The sequence below is a fragment of the Epinephelus moara genome, chromosome 8 (genome assembly GCF_006386435.1).
Source record: "Epinephelus moara isolate mb chromosome 8, YSFRI_EMoa_1.0, whole genome shotgun sequence".
In the NCBI taxonomy this organism is placed as follows: domain Eukaryota; kingdom Metazoa; phylum Chordata; class Actinopteri; order Perciformes; family Serranidae; genus Epinephelus; species Epinephelus moara.
Genome location: NC_065513.1, coordinates 29,413,057 through 29,425,459, shown reverse-complemented (window position 1 = coordinate 29,425,459; position 12,403 = coordinate 29,413,057). Strand labels below are relative to the sequence as shown.

At 41.9% G+C, this 12,403-nt stretch overlaps 1 protein-coding gene across 1 annotated transcript; it reads left to right on the top strand.

Annotated features, from left to right (window-relative positions):
• Positions 1 to 634: 634 nt before the first annotated feature.
• On the top strand, positions 635 to 12,185 carry LOC126394504 (chondroitin sulfate N-acetylgalactosaminyltransferase 1-like). Its single transcript, XM_050051342.1, has 11 exons — positions 635 to 757; positions 1,502 to 1,614; positions 3,492 to 4,123; positions 4,224 to 4,324; positions 4,463 to 4,641; positions 6,303 to 6,519; positions 6,800 to 6,901; positions 7,635 to 7,816; positions 9,617 to 9,711; positions 9,803 to 9,884; positions 11,692 to 12,185. Exons 3-11 carry the CDS (start codon positions 3,761 to 3,763, stop codon positions 11,973 to 11,975), a joined length of 1,605 nt encoding a protein of 534 aa, XP_049907299.1. The 5' UTR covers positions 635 to 757; positions 1,502 to 1,614; positions 3,492 to 3,760; the 3' UTR covers positions 11,976 to 12,185.
• Positions 12,186 to 12,403: the final 218 nt, after the last annotated feature.

The window sequence follows — 12,403 nt, the reverse complement described above, 5'->3', positions numbered from 1 at the left end:
TGCTGAAAAAAATTGGCTTGATTTTTAAGCCATGTCACAGCCTGAAAACACTCAAACTGTACTTACTAAACACTTTATAAAGCATTAAAAACAACAAATTATCACACTGCAGTTAATGCATTCACATTGGACACAAAAAAATCTGGTTTATACAAGTGAACAACGGGGGGGGGGGACAAAGTAGCAGACTAAAAAATTTAGAGGAGTCAAAGCTCAGGAGTCGACATCTGAATGAAAACAAGGACCATCTGTACGCAGCCTCATTAAATGTGCAAGACCCTGTCCTATTGGTGGGTCCGACCGGTACCTAGCTATTTCCCCGCAGCAGATTGCAGGTGGCAGAGCATCGAAAGTCTGAAGGGCATTCCTTACTCCAGTTGCCTTTTAATTAGACTTAAGGGCAAGGAGGAGCCTCGGGGGGGGACCTGAAAGGGGATTGAGGATGGAGGCAGATGGTGTGAGATCTCATATGGATGGAAGTGAACACTGGGTCTGATAGAAAGTGAGAGATGGAAAAAGAGAGAGGAGAGGGGAGGGAGGTGCTGGGAGAAGGTGGAGACTGAGAGGATGGGATACTCAATTTTGAGAATTTCTTTTAATCACTGAATGGATGAGTAAACCTCTCTGTGCCGAAAAATAGACTTCCTGCAAGACTACAAAACAAAAGCCAGGGAAAGAAGACAGAGAAGAGGAGAGGAGACACTTCAGGATGATGGACATCATCGTCTCAACTTTCCTTTGAGGCTCACAGCAGTTGGTGATTATAACAAAATCTTTTCTTTTTAAAATGGCTGTTATTAATTAAAGCTTTGTAGAGTGTTTAACACGTGTTAAAGGATGATGTCTGCATGTTTCATCTCAGCTTGTTGCAGTCATTTTCATCATAAATGTGATGATGACCCCCTGTGATTTATCGCCTGTAAGGTGCTCAGCTGAGACGATGGCATGATGAAAGCTCCGCAGTCATTTTAAATAGATGAAAGCTTCTTTTTTATATGAGCCACAAGAGATGAAAGATTGCAGCCATAACTGTGATGTTTAAGCTGAAAAACTAATGATGTTGTGGAAGGATTTTATTGGCGTGCAGGATCCAAAACAGGCTGGATTTTTTTTTGTTTTTTTTCATCGAAATGACCTGACTTTTAATGGTAGAATGCTTTAAAAGGGTCTGCATGGTCAACACATGCACACATACATCAACACACACTTGCTCTCTCTCATAAACACACACACACACACACACTGCTTGGGTGGACCTGGAAACATAAGCAAGTCTTTCATGAGATCAGCCTCTACCTGAGCAATAAAGAGCCATCTGTGCTGTGAATAAACTGATGATGGCAACACACACACACACACACACACACACACACACACACATGCACGTGGGGTGGAGAGACACACAGAGAAATGCTTGTTTCTGTCACTTCCCACCTTCAGCGTCGTGGCACTGCAGAGTGAATGTAAGGTCAGGTTATTTCTCTTTCTGTGCATTTTATAGCAGCTAACCTGAACCTGACCAGCAGTCCAACAGCAGCGAGAGGAGGGAGACGGACTGGGAATTCAATAATCTGCTTGCAAAACACTGAGGCACATCAGGACGAGGCTGACCAGGTCGGTTGTTTTACTTTCTCCAGCTGTCATTTGATTTGTTAGATGAAGTGAGATTTTCTTCATGATAATTTCTGTTAACTCCTTTGAGACTTTGTCATGTTTAGACCTTTTGCCTTTGCTGTTATTATAAGTGCACAGTCAACAGCATTAGATCTATCTTAGTGTTTATAACTCAATATCTGACTAATTAATAATACATAGAAAACAGTAGTTACAAACCTGAGAGTCAAGAACCCACAAGGAGTCCCCAGATAAATCTGAGGGGTCATTAGATGAATAAAAAAAATCTTTACAACATCATGATGATCATATTATGTGACTCAGATTTTAGATTTGTGGCCATCTTCAGTGTAATTTTCACTGGGGACAGGGGTACATGCCCCCTCTCTTCAAAAACATGCTTACAAAATCATGCTTAACAAACTTATGTTTAGCCATCTGTCAGATTCTGGGCTGCTGATTTTGCTCTGATACACCCCAAGAACAGGCGAGTAGTATATCAAGCATGTTTAGTACTATTATGGCAGAATTTAGCCTTATGACCAAATTAATTGTTTACCGGATTTTGTTGTGGTCATACTCTGGTCCCTAAATGTATTTAAAAATACAGGAAATGGGATACAAATCCCAGTGTTTTGTGATTTGAATCCTGGACCTCCTGATTTAGCATGTGTCCAGAATTCTTAAACCAAAGTTTGGTAGTCATGCTAGCAGCATGGCTCTATCCAACGTCAGTCTGTCAGGGTCATCCCTGTTCTCACAGTCTGAAATTTTTTCTGATTTTAAAGCTCTCATAAGTACAAAGATGAATGAGTCAGTTAGGTCTTGCCATTGTGCGTAGGTGTTCGAATATTTCTACATGATACTTAATATCTTTTATGGTTTTTATTGTGTGGTTGTTTTAACTGTAACTTTTTGTGTCCTGCTGTCCTGGCCAGGTTTCCTTTGTAAAAGAGATTGTTGATCTTAACAGGTTAAATATGGTTTAAATGGATAAAAAAATAAACTGAAAGAGATTGGTGAGCGCTATCTTTGCAGTTCAAATTGCAAAACAATGAAAGGAGATGGATGTTTCAAATGCAGTTTGAATGATAATAATCCATCCAGCTGCTGAGATATTAATGTCTAAAGTCAAGGAAACTGGAGTATAACAACATTAGGTGATAAGCTGTAGATTGCCAATTTCACCACTGACCCAGGGAAACATACACTGGCCTGAACATTTGACCTGAGGAAAAGGTTGCTGAGAACATAAAACTCTTTGAAAGGTCTCCTCAGTGAGTCTTAATAAGAGAATACAGAGCTGGGGATCATAGATACACTCCTGGTCTCTGTGTCACTCCACCACTCTGATCTAGACTGAAATATCTTAACTACTGATGGATTACTGGGAAATTTGGTAGACACATTCATGGTCTCCAGAGGATGAACCATAATAACTTTGGAGGTCCTTTAAGTTTTTCTAGCGCCATCATCAAGTTTAAACTTTCTTTGCTTTAGTAAAAACGTCTTTAAAATGAATGACATTCCCATCTGACTCAGCTTGATTTTGTGTTTGGTGCTTATTAGCAAATGTTAGCATGCTGATTTGAATGGCAAACATTATACTTGGTAAACATTACATCAGCATGCTGATGTTAGCATTTAGTACAAAGCACTGCTTATGTGCAGCCTCACAGGGCTCAACAGACTCTATGTTTTGTTTTCCTCTGAAATTCTGGATACTCTGACCTCTTCATGAGTCAGAAAATCCCTTATTGTTTGGACTGCTCAGAGTTTGTGTCCATAACCTGTAAGTATGGGTCATGAGTAGGCTCATTTAGAGGCCTAAATAGTTGGGAACCATTACTTTAAAATGTATATTGTTTTCACTGTAGGGAGTTTCAGCGTTCTGGTGATGTCGATATATTCCCATGCCACACCAACAAATTGATCCAGTAATCAAGAGAAATGAATGATCGGACACCCACTGAAGACACGGCCTGAGGATGTGACAGATATGGACGACATGGGAAAACAGGAGGACGTCTTGGTTTAGGGACGATGGGCTGCTCATCCTTTGGTGGGTGCATCTCCACGTGACAAAAGCACAGTCATGATTTTATAAGCTTCAAGAGTTTATTAACTTTTCAAAAGACAGTCCACCATGTTTAAACGGTGGCTTTTAGCCTTGATGACCCGGGTCGGCCTCATTGTGCTGGGCCTTTGCTGCTGTTTGTTCCTGTTCTACCTCCTCGCCTGTAAACCGACGTCTCACAGCAGCCAGCAGTCTGTGCTGTGGACCGGAGGGGCCACCAGTAAGGAGGGATACATGGCCTTGTTGCAGGAGAGGGAGGACTCTCACAAACATTACATCAACAGCCTGACCAAGCAGATAGCGCAGCTGAAGGAGGCTCTCCAGGAGAGGACGCAGCAGCTTCAGGAGTCCCTGGAAAAAGCTAAAACAAGAGGGATTCTGCCACAGGGTCTGGACAGTCTGCACAAAACCCCGACACAGACTGACCTGAAGGTGGGAAACATGATACAGGAGTAGTAGTAACATCTGCTGATGAGACAAATGAAGTGTGACATCAAATATGTAGTAGTAAATTTTACCTCATGTCCTGCAGGAGTTCTTACGCTCCCAGCTGAGCCAGGCGGAGGTGAACTCAGGTGTAAAGCTGCCCAGCGAGTATGCAGTGATTCCTTTTGACACTTTCACCCTGCGGAGGTGAGTGGGACAGACGTTCATTGGTAAGAACAACAGTAGTACTACAGGACTACCCCTGAGGTCAAGTCTGGCCACATGCCTCTTCATTAAGTGTTTTATTTGTGTGTGTGTGTGTGTGTGTGTGTGTGTGTCACTCAGGGTGTACCAGCTGGAGATGGGGCTAACGAGGCACCCAGAGGAGAGGCCTGTGAGGAGAGACCGCAGAGACGAGCTGATAAGCACAGTGGAGACAGCTCTGCACGTCCTGAATGGACCTCAGCAACACACTGAAAACATCAGGCGGAAACGCACATACTCCCCTGCAGACTTTTTAGAGGGTGAGAAAGCTCTGAGTTCATTCATTCACCTTCTTTACACGTTCATCCTTGGTGGACGCCTGTGAAGCTTCCGGAAAAGTTTGTCTTTTCATAGCTGGACAAACACAAGTAGAGAGCCTACATACTAATGCCTGTGATGAATCATCCATGATATCATCAAAGTCCAACAAGTTCTCAATGCTATGCTCTCAGTTGCCATGAGAGAACTGTTGGGGGCCTATTATAGACATGAAGGACTGAGCACTTTGACTATACAACATGAAATGGTAAATGGACTGCACTTGTACAGTGCTTTTTTTAGTCTTCCGACCACTCAAAACCAACGGGAGCAATTTGGGATTCTGTATCTTGCCCAAGGATACTTCTACATGTGGACTGGAGGAGCTTCTGATTAGTGGACGACTCGCTCTACCTCTGAGCCACAGCTGCCCAAATTTGAAATATGAAATGCAAAGTTAATAACAGCTACTTTATGCAGAGGCTCTGGCCAAGGGACCTGTGGGCCTGGGCCCAGTAGGTCCATTGAGAAATCCATCCATGCTGTCATGCATATTTTCTGTCACCACTTTTCAGGCACTGATTCGTGGATTGTTTTTCTAACCAGGAAAAGAGGTGTCAGTAAGCACAACACCAGAGCTAACTGAAACTGAATAAGTCAGTGAGCCATTTAGAGGTGGGTCGCGGCCACAGTACCATTTCCTGCTGTAGAGTGAGTGACTAAGGGACAGCTGTTTGACAGAGACGCTGAAAAAATTAAACTGTGTGGACCTTGAACTAACGACTAAGGAGAAATCTGGACCCCGTGGCTGGAATAGTTGAGAACCACTGGCCTAGAACCAGGGTAGGAAACTAGAGCATGCAGAGGAGACCACAGTGTATACATGCAAAGGTCAAGGTTCAAATTTGGACAGTGTTGATAACTGAGACTTATTAGCACTACTGCCAAAAACCAGAATAGATTTACAGTATCACTGCGTAAAGGGAATTCTTTGCATCCAAACTGAGGGAAAATATGAAATGAATATCCTCAAAAAACACACGCTATGTGTCTTGTAAATAGTGAAGTCCTCATTTTGGCTCATAGAGAAGTTTAGTGGCAGCCATTAGGCTATTAAATTGTGCCTGAGAGTGTTTTTATTTGCTGTCATTTTGCATAAAACAGCTGGTCATAACATCCACGCTCTTGCCAGTAAACCAGGACAATCTCACAGCAACACCTCTGCCTCTGTCTGAAACAGGTGCTCCTTTATTAACATGATATTTCTAAAAGTTCCTTATAATTTCCTAGAAATTTACAGAGAAAGGACAATATGGTTTGGTACTAATCCTATTGGAAAAAAAGAGCAATTGTTATGAGAGAGTACGTTTGTGTTGAGTTTATCAGCAGGAAGCCCATATATATTCATTCATTAATCATTTATTATTGGGAAACTTTATTTTTTCCACATATAATGATTTGTATTTCTTACAAAATTCACAATTTTGCATTTTCAACTAACCTGCTGGGCTCTGACTTAAAGACTCTTAAGGTTATTAATTGTACATAAATAACTGTAAATTCAGTTTCCCTGTAAGTATTGTCATTTATCACTTATTTTCCACGCAGTTATGGAAAAAAATATGGTGCCAATAAAATAAAGTGTTCTCTGTCTTTGTGACAGGACTGACTCGCACAGAGCGGGACAGAGGAACTGTCTATGAGCTGATGTTTAAAGGCGACAGCGCACAGGACTTCACGCAGCTCACACTCTTCAGGCCGTTTGGTCCTGTGTTGAAGGTGAAGAGCGAGAGCGTGAACACGCACAGCACGCTCGTCAACATCATCGTCCCTCTCTCCAAGAGGGCGGACACATTCAGGCAGTTCATCAACAACTTCAGGTATCATGTGGAAAGTGTATCAACACACTGGCACCCACACACACACAAACAGCTATGATTGTCTCAGGACATTATTGATCTCACACTTAAGTGGGCTACGTTTAGAAGTGCAGATTGAATGCTTATCTTAATAGAGTAGCTTGGTTCAAATCCAAAAAGACTCCCCTCCACTTCAGATAAGTACTTGTTGTCCTCATCTGAATAAAAGGCTAATTTGTCTCTGGATAAAGAAGCACAGAAGTGGGCCTAACACATTATTTGTATTGTGTTTTTGGTTTAGAGAAGTGTGCATCCAGCAGGACGGCCAGGTTCATCTCACTGTGGTCTACTTCGGTCGAGATCAGATTGACCAGGTCAAAGCCATGCTGGACCAGACCACCAGGTAATGTAATCAAGTTACTGTTTAATCATCAGCCAGTGTCACATTGGCTCTGTGTGTTGAAGTAAATGATAGTCACTCACAGTATCTTCCTCTGATCTTAAAGAGAGTTTTCACATGTACTGCTTAAATCAGAGGAGATCCTTGACACAGTTAAGGGCCCTTCATCAGACAGATGAAAGGCTGGTGAATGTGTCTGCTGCCTGAATGTGTTCACCCTCTTGGAAAGAGGGACGATGATGTTGATGAGCGAACTGCAGGTCTCCACACTCTTGCTCTTCACCTTCATCACGGGACCGAATGGCCTGAAAAGTACTAGCTGAGTGAAGTCCTGCGGGCCGTCGTCTTTCGGTGCCTGAAATGTCACAGTTTCTGGTGTACGGACCTGTTTTTGTATCCCTGTGTGTGTATCCCTCTGGCTAGCTAATCGACGCTGCTCTGCGCTGCGCTCATATGACAGTTACTGCTGATACTGAGACTCTGAATATCATATAGAGCTCCTTTAAAAGCTCCTGCAAGTATCTAGTCTACACATGTATTCTGTGCATTCTTTGGTTAAGAATTATTTATTGTCCTGGGTGACTCTCTTTTCTTTTTTTTATATCTTTTTGTTTGGGGCAGCTGTGGCTCAGGAGGTAGATCAGTCATCCCTTCATCAGAGGGTTGTACCTGTCTAATTAAAGTACAGATTTCCCCATAACAGCGCTCTTCTCTTTTTCTTCATCTTCCTCTTCAGAGAGACTCGGTTCAGGAGCTTCACTTTGATCCAGCTGAATGAGGAGTTTTCTCGCGGTCGGGGCCTGGACGTGGGCGCCAGGGCCTGGAGGCGCAGCCAGAATGTCCTGCTCTTCTTCTGTGATGTCGACATCCACTTCACCGCTGACTTCTTGACTTCCTGCCGTCTCAATGCAGAGCCTGGTGAGACAGAGATGTATGAAACATTTACACATGGGCTTTTTCAACATCATGCAACATTTACCACGTCTTCCAGAGATGTTTTCCAGCCTTGATTCATAATCCATGTCTGCAAGAATAAAACAGCTTAAGCTAATAACCATAACATTAATTATGAACACACAGCTGGTAACTTTTATAAAGCACTGCGAGGAGGCAGAGAAATATGATTTTTTTTCACAGATCATCTGTCTCATGTACTTCTGTGTAAATGTATATATCCCCCTTCATGACAACAGCAGTCAAAGTTTTATATAAGTCACCCATTTTCATTGTTTTAAGGCTACAAGTTACGCATAATTAAGGGCAGGCTGCTTTTAGTGTCTACAGAAAGTGTCCTCAACTTCTCAGTCAGATCTACCCCTTGCCTCTCCACGGCATCAGCCTCTCACCCAAATATGGTCACCTCTAGCTCCAAAAGTCCAAGATGGCGACGGCTGAAAAAACCACAAAAAAGTCCACAAACCTATGGGTGACATCACAGTAACTAGGTCTGTTATTTTTACAGTCTGTGGAAAATAGTGACAGTTTAATTAAAGACAATTAAGACAAAAAATACAGCTTTAAAGGTCCATTGTGTAGGATTTAGGGGCAAGTATTGGCAAAAAAAGGTATATAATATTCATAACCATGTGTTTTTTTAGTGTATAATAACTTGAAAATAAGAATTGTGTTTTCGTTACCTTACAAAGAGCCATTTATACCTACATAGGGAGCGCATCTGCCATGTTGTTCTATAAAATGTCTTCACTTCACATTTTATTCTATCGGACATTTGTGTATAATTTAGTAATAATTAGCATATGAATTTTTGAGATATGGGTAAAAACATGTTCTGTGAGGTCACAGCGACCTTTTACCACCAAAATCTAATCAGTTCATTTTTGAGTGCAAGTGGACATTTGTGCCAAATTTGAAGACGCTCCCTCAAGGTGTTCTTGAGATATTGCGTTCATGACAATGAGTTGGACCAGGTCACAGTAATCCTGACCTCTGACCTTAGACCATCAAAATCTACTCAGTTCATCTTTTTATCAAAGTGAGCGTTTGTGCCAAATTTGAAGAAATTCTCTTGAGGTATCCTTGAGATATTGCGTTCACGGTAAAGTGACTGACAGACAAACAACCTGAAAACATCATGCCTCCGGCCACAGCTTCATTAACAACAAAGACAATGATGGCACAATAAGCACATAATTCAAATGACTTGTGGCTAAATCAAACTATACTGTCTCTGCGAGCAAAATCTCAAAAAATAAATAAATAAAGTTCAATAGAGGAACTCTGACACCTTCTGTTTGATTCATCATCACACCTGCTGCCTCTCACCTACATTCCAGCAGGTTTTTCTGCCCTTGCTGCTGCGTAACAAGCAGCATGCAGGAACGGGCAAATGGAGCTCTGCCAACTCACCTTATTCATATAGCACCATGAGCCTACACAAGGTGTCATAGGGCCGGAAATATGGTGGATAAGGTGAGCGTTGATATACCATAAAAAGAACAAGAAAACTAACAGGGCAGATGTCGTCAGCTTTAAAAAACACTCAAAAACAGGAGGATTAACCACATAGTCAAAATGATAATCCATGAGATTCCTTTGATTTCTGTCCACATCTTTAGGTGTGTCATCTCAGTGGTGTTTCTGCACTGTTCTTATACCTTTGATTATTTTACTAATGCTTTTTTTACAGGCTGTACTTGTATGACACATTATCAAATATATGTGACTGGACATTTGTGTGTTAACTGTTGTTATCTTTAGGTAAGAGAGTGTATTATCCAGTGCTCTTTAGCCAGTACAACCCATCTATAATCTACAGTAATCAGACACTTCTGCCTGCTATTCAAGAACAACTGGTAGGTGAAAAAACCCCCAATATAAACAAAGAGCTACATTAACTTGAATGTCGTTATGATGTAAGAGACTAATATGTTCCTGTTGTCTCAGGTGATAAAAAAGGAAACTGGATTCTGGAGAGACTTTGGGTTTGGCATGACATGCCAGTACAGGTCTGACTTCCTCAACATAGGTAATGGAAAAGCTTGTGTCATCCCTACTTTCACATTTTGTAAGACAAAATACAATCAGATATTGCAATACACACACTGTATATAGAAAAAAAGATGCATAAAAGTACATGATTCTGTGCATTTTATATAAAATTCAACTATTTTCTCTTCATAGATGACACTGTGTTTTTAAGTGATTGCATAATACAGTTAAAGTAGTTGTACGTTAACAGTCAAAAAAAAAATCCCTGACTGTGAAAAAGCTCTTTTTGTTAGTTTACATCTTTAAATGACCTCTCTGCTTTATGCCCTGTTTCTAGTTTAAATACACCACATTAAAGCTGGGGTAGGCAATTTCGTCTTAAAAATCACATTATAAAGTTGTGCATATTGTAATTCAAGTGGTCTGAGAGAAAACTGGACTTCTGCACCTCCTCTTAGCTTGGTTTTCTGGCTTTAGAAAGTCCAACCTATGATAGGAGACCTTGGTCAATCACAGATCATTTCAGACAGAGGGTGTTCTTATTGACTGTTTTACAAATGGATGTGTGCGTGCATGTCCCCTTGGTGAAAGCCTGGTTCAGTGGTGAAAAATCCTGCAGAGAAAGTTGTTTTTTCAGCCTTGGCAACAACTGCCTGCACTGCAAAATAACACAAAAAAAGAGGGTCTAAAAGAGTCAGACAATAAATGTGTCAGTATTAGCGAAGTGTTTCAGAAATGGAGAGAAAGTGTTGCTAATAATTAATCCTTCTGTTAGCAGCATCAAAGGCTCACGGCTGCAGCTTTCAAGTTCACGTTTATGTGGCAAAGATTCGCTAGAGCAGTGGTTCCCAACTGGTGGGTCGCAGTCCAAAAGTGGGTCGCAAGTCCATTCTAAATGGACTGCAGAGACTTGCAAACATGTCATGTTTGTAAAAAACACACTTTATTTTTAAGTAGAGTGAATTTTCAGCACAGAGCTTTTACTTTAAGGCGCCGTTTCCTGCTGTAGGGTGAGTGACTAACAGACAACTACATGACAGAGACAGCAAACTAGCTCGCTGACATGGCCCAACACAAGTATGATGCCAAATGTATTAATCTGTGTGGACCTTGAACTGATAACTAAGATGAAATCTGGACTGGCTGGACCAGTTGGGAACAACTGAGCTAGAGCATCAAATCAAAGTGTGTTCTCCGCCTCACTCCTTGCCACAGCAGACCACTTTCCAGGGAGAGGAGTGGGCAGCAGCTCTGGAGACGGACCCCCAATCAGTGGCCACAGCAACCCAGATCCAGCCAGTGTAACTTGTTAGACCCGGCACTGCCGCTGGCCAACAGCCCGCTTGAAACCCAGCATTGGGGTAAATTTGTGGAAGCCAGATTTGAGTCGCTACAGCTGCTGACCGAAGCTCCATCTCCTGAGCTGCTGCCCACTGTCCTACCAGAGAAGCAGTCCACAGCTGCGGGGAGTGAGGTGCAGAGAATTTGGGGTGGCTTGCTAATTCTTGTGTCATTTGTGGTCTGATGAGCAGGAAGAGAAAGAGAGGGGGGCAAGGAAGGGCTGAGTGAATACAATAAAAAAGGTTAAATAAATCAGTGTATGGGCAACACTTGGTTACTGTATGAAACGCGTGCCTGTGGTCGTCTGATGGTCAGAGGCTTGGGACAGAGAGGGGAGATGGAGAAGCTGTAGGGGGAGGCTGTATTTTCCAATGCTGTCTGGGTTTTTTCGCCCCTTCCCAGATTTCTGCCTACTCCAACTTTAAGGAAACAAGAATCTCTTAAAACTTTAACTCAGCCATTAATCAAGCACACCTTAAGTTAACTCCTCTACTTCCTGACAGGTGGTTTTGACCGCAACATCAAAGGTTGGGGGTTAGAGGACGTGCACCTGTACAGGAAGTACCTTCACAGTAAGCTGATGGTCATTCGCTCTCCGTCTCGCGGCCTCTTCCACCTGTGGCACGAGAAGAACTGTGCAGACGAGCTCCCTCCAGACAAATACAAGATGTGCATGCAGACCAAAGCCATGAGCGAAGCCTCACACGGCCAGCTGGGGGAGCTGTTCTTTAAAAGAGAGATTGAGGTTCATCTGAGCTCTCAGAGGAAGACAACCAGAGCAACATGATGAGGACAATAAAAGGACTTTGGCGGTGTTATTAGTCACTGCTCTGTGTGTTCTTGTTCTCATGATAATTTATGTTTACACACATTATTCACCTTCAAACAAAAGATGATTAACTGTGATTATTGTTCTCATTATGGACACATACACTTGTGCAAATATTGAATGATATATTTTGTGTGAATAAAAGTATGATCTACTTGTAAGTGGGGTTTTTTCTATAGAAAAGTCACAGAGGGAATGTGGCTTTATTCTGTTTTGACCCCTCTGGAAGCAATGTGGGTTAGGGTTAGGGTGGATTCCAACATAATTTATGATCAATTATCACACCCAGAAATTTATTTTCTTACACTTGTTCAATTTCAGTGTCATTTAACATATTTTTTTAAATGATATGACAGTTTTCAAACTTTGTTTTACTTAAATTTAAT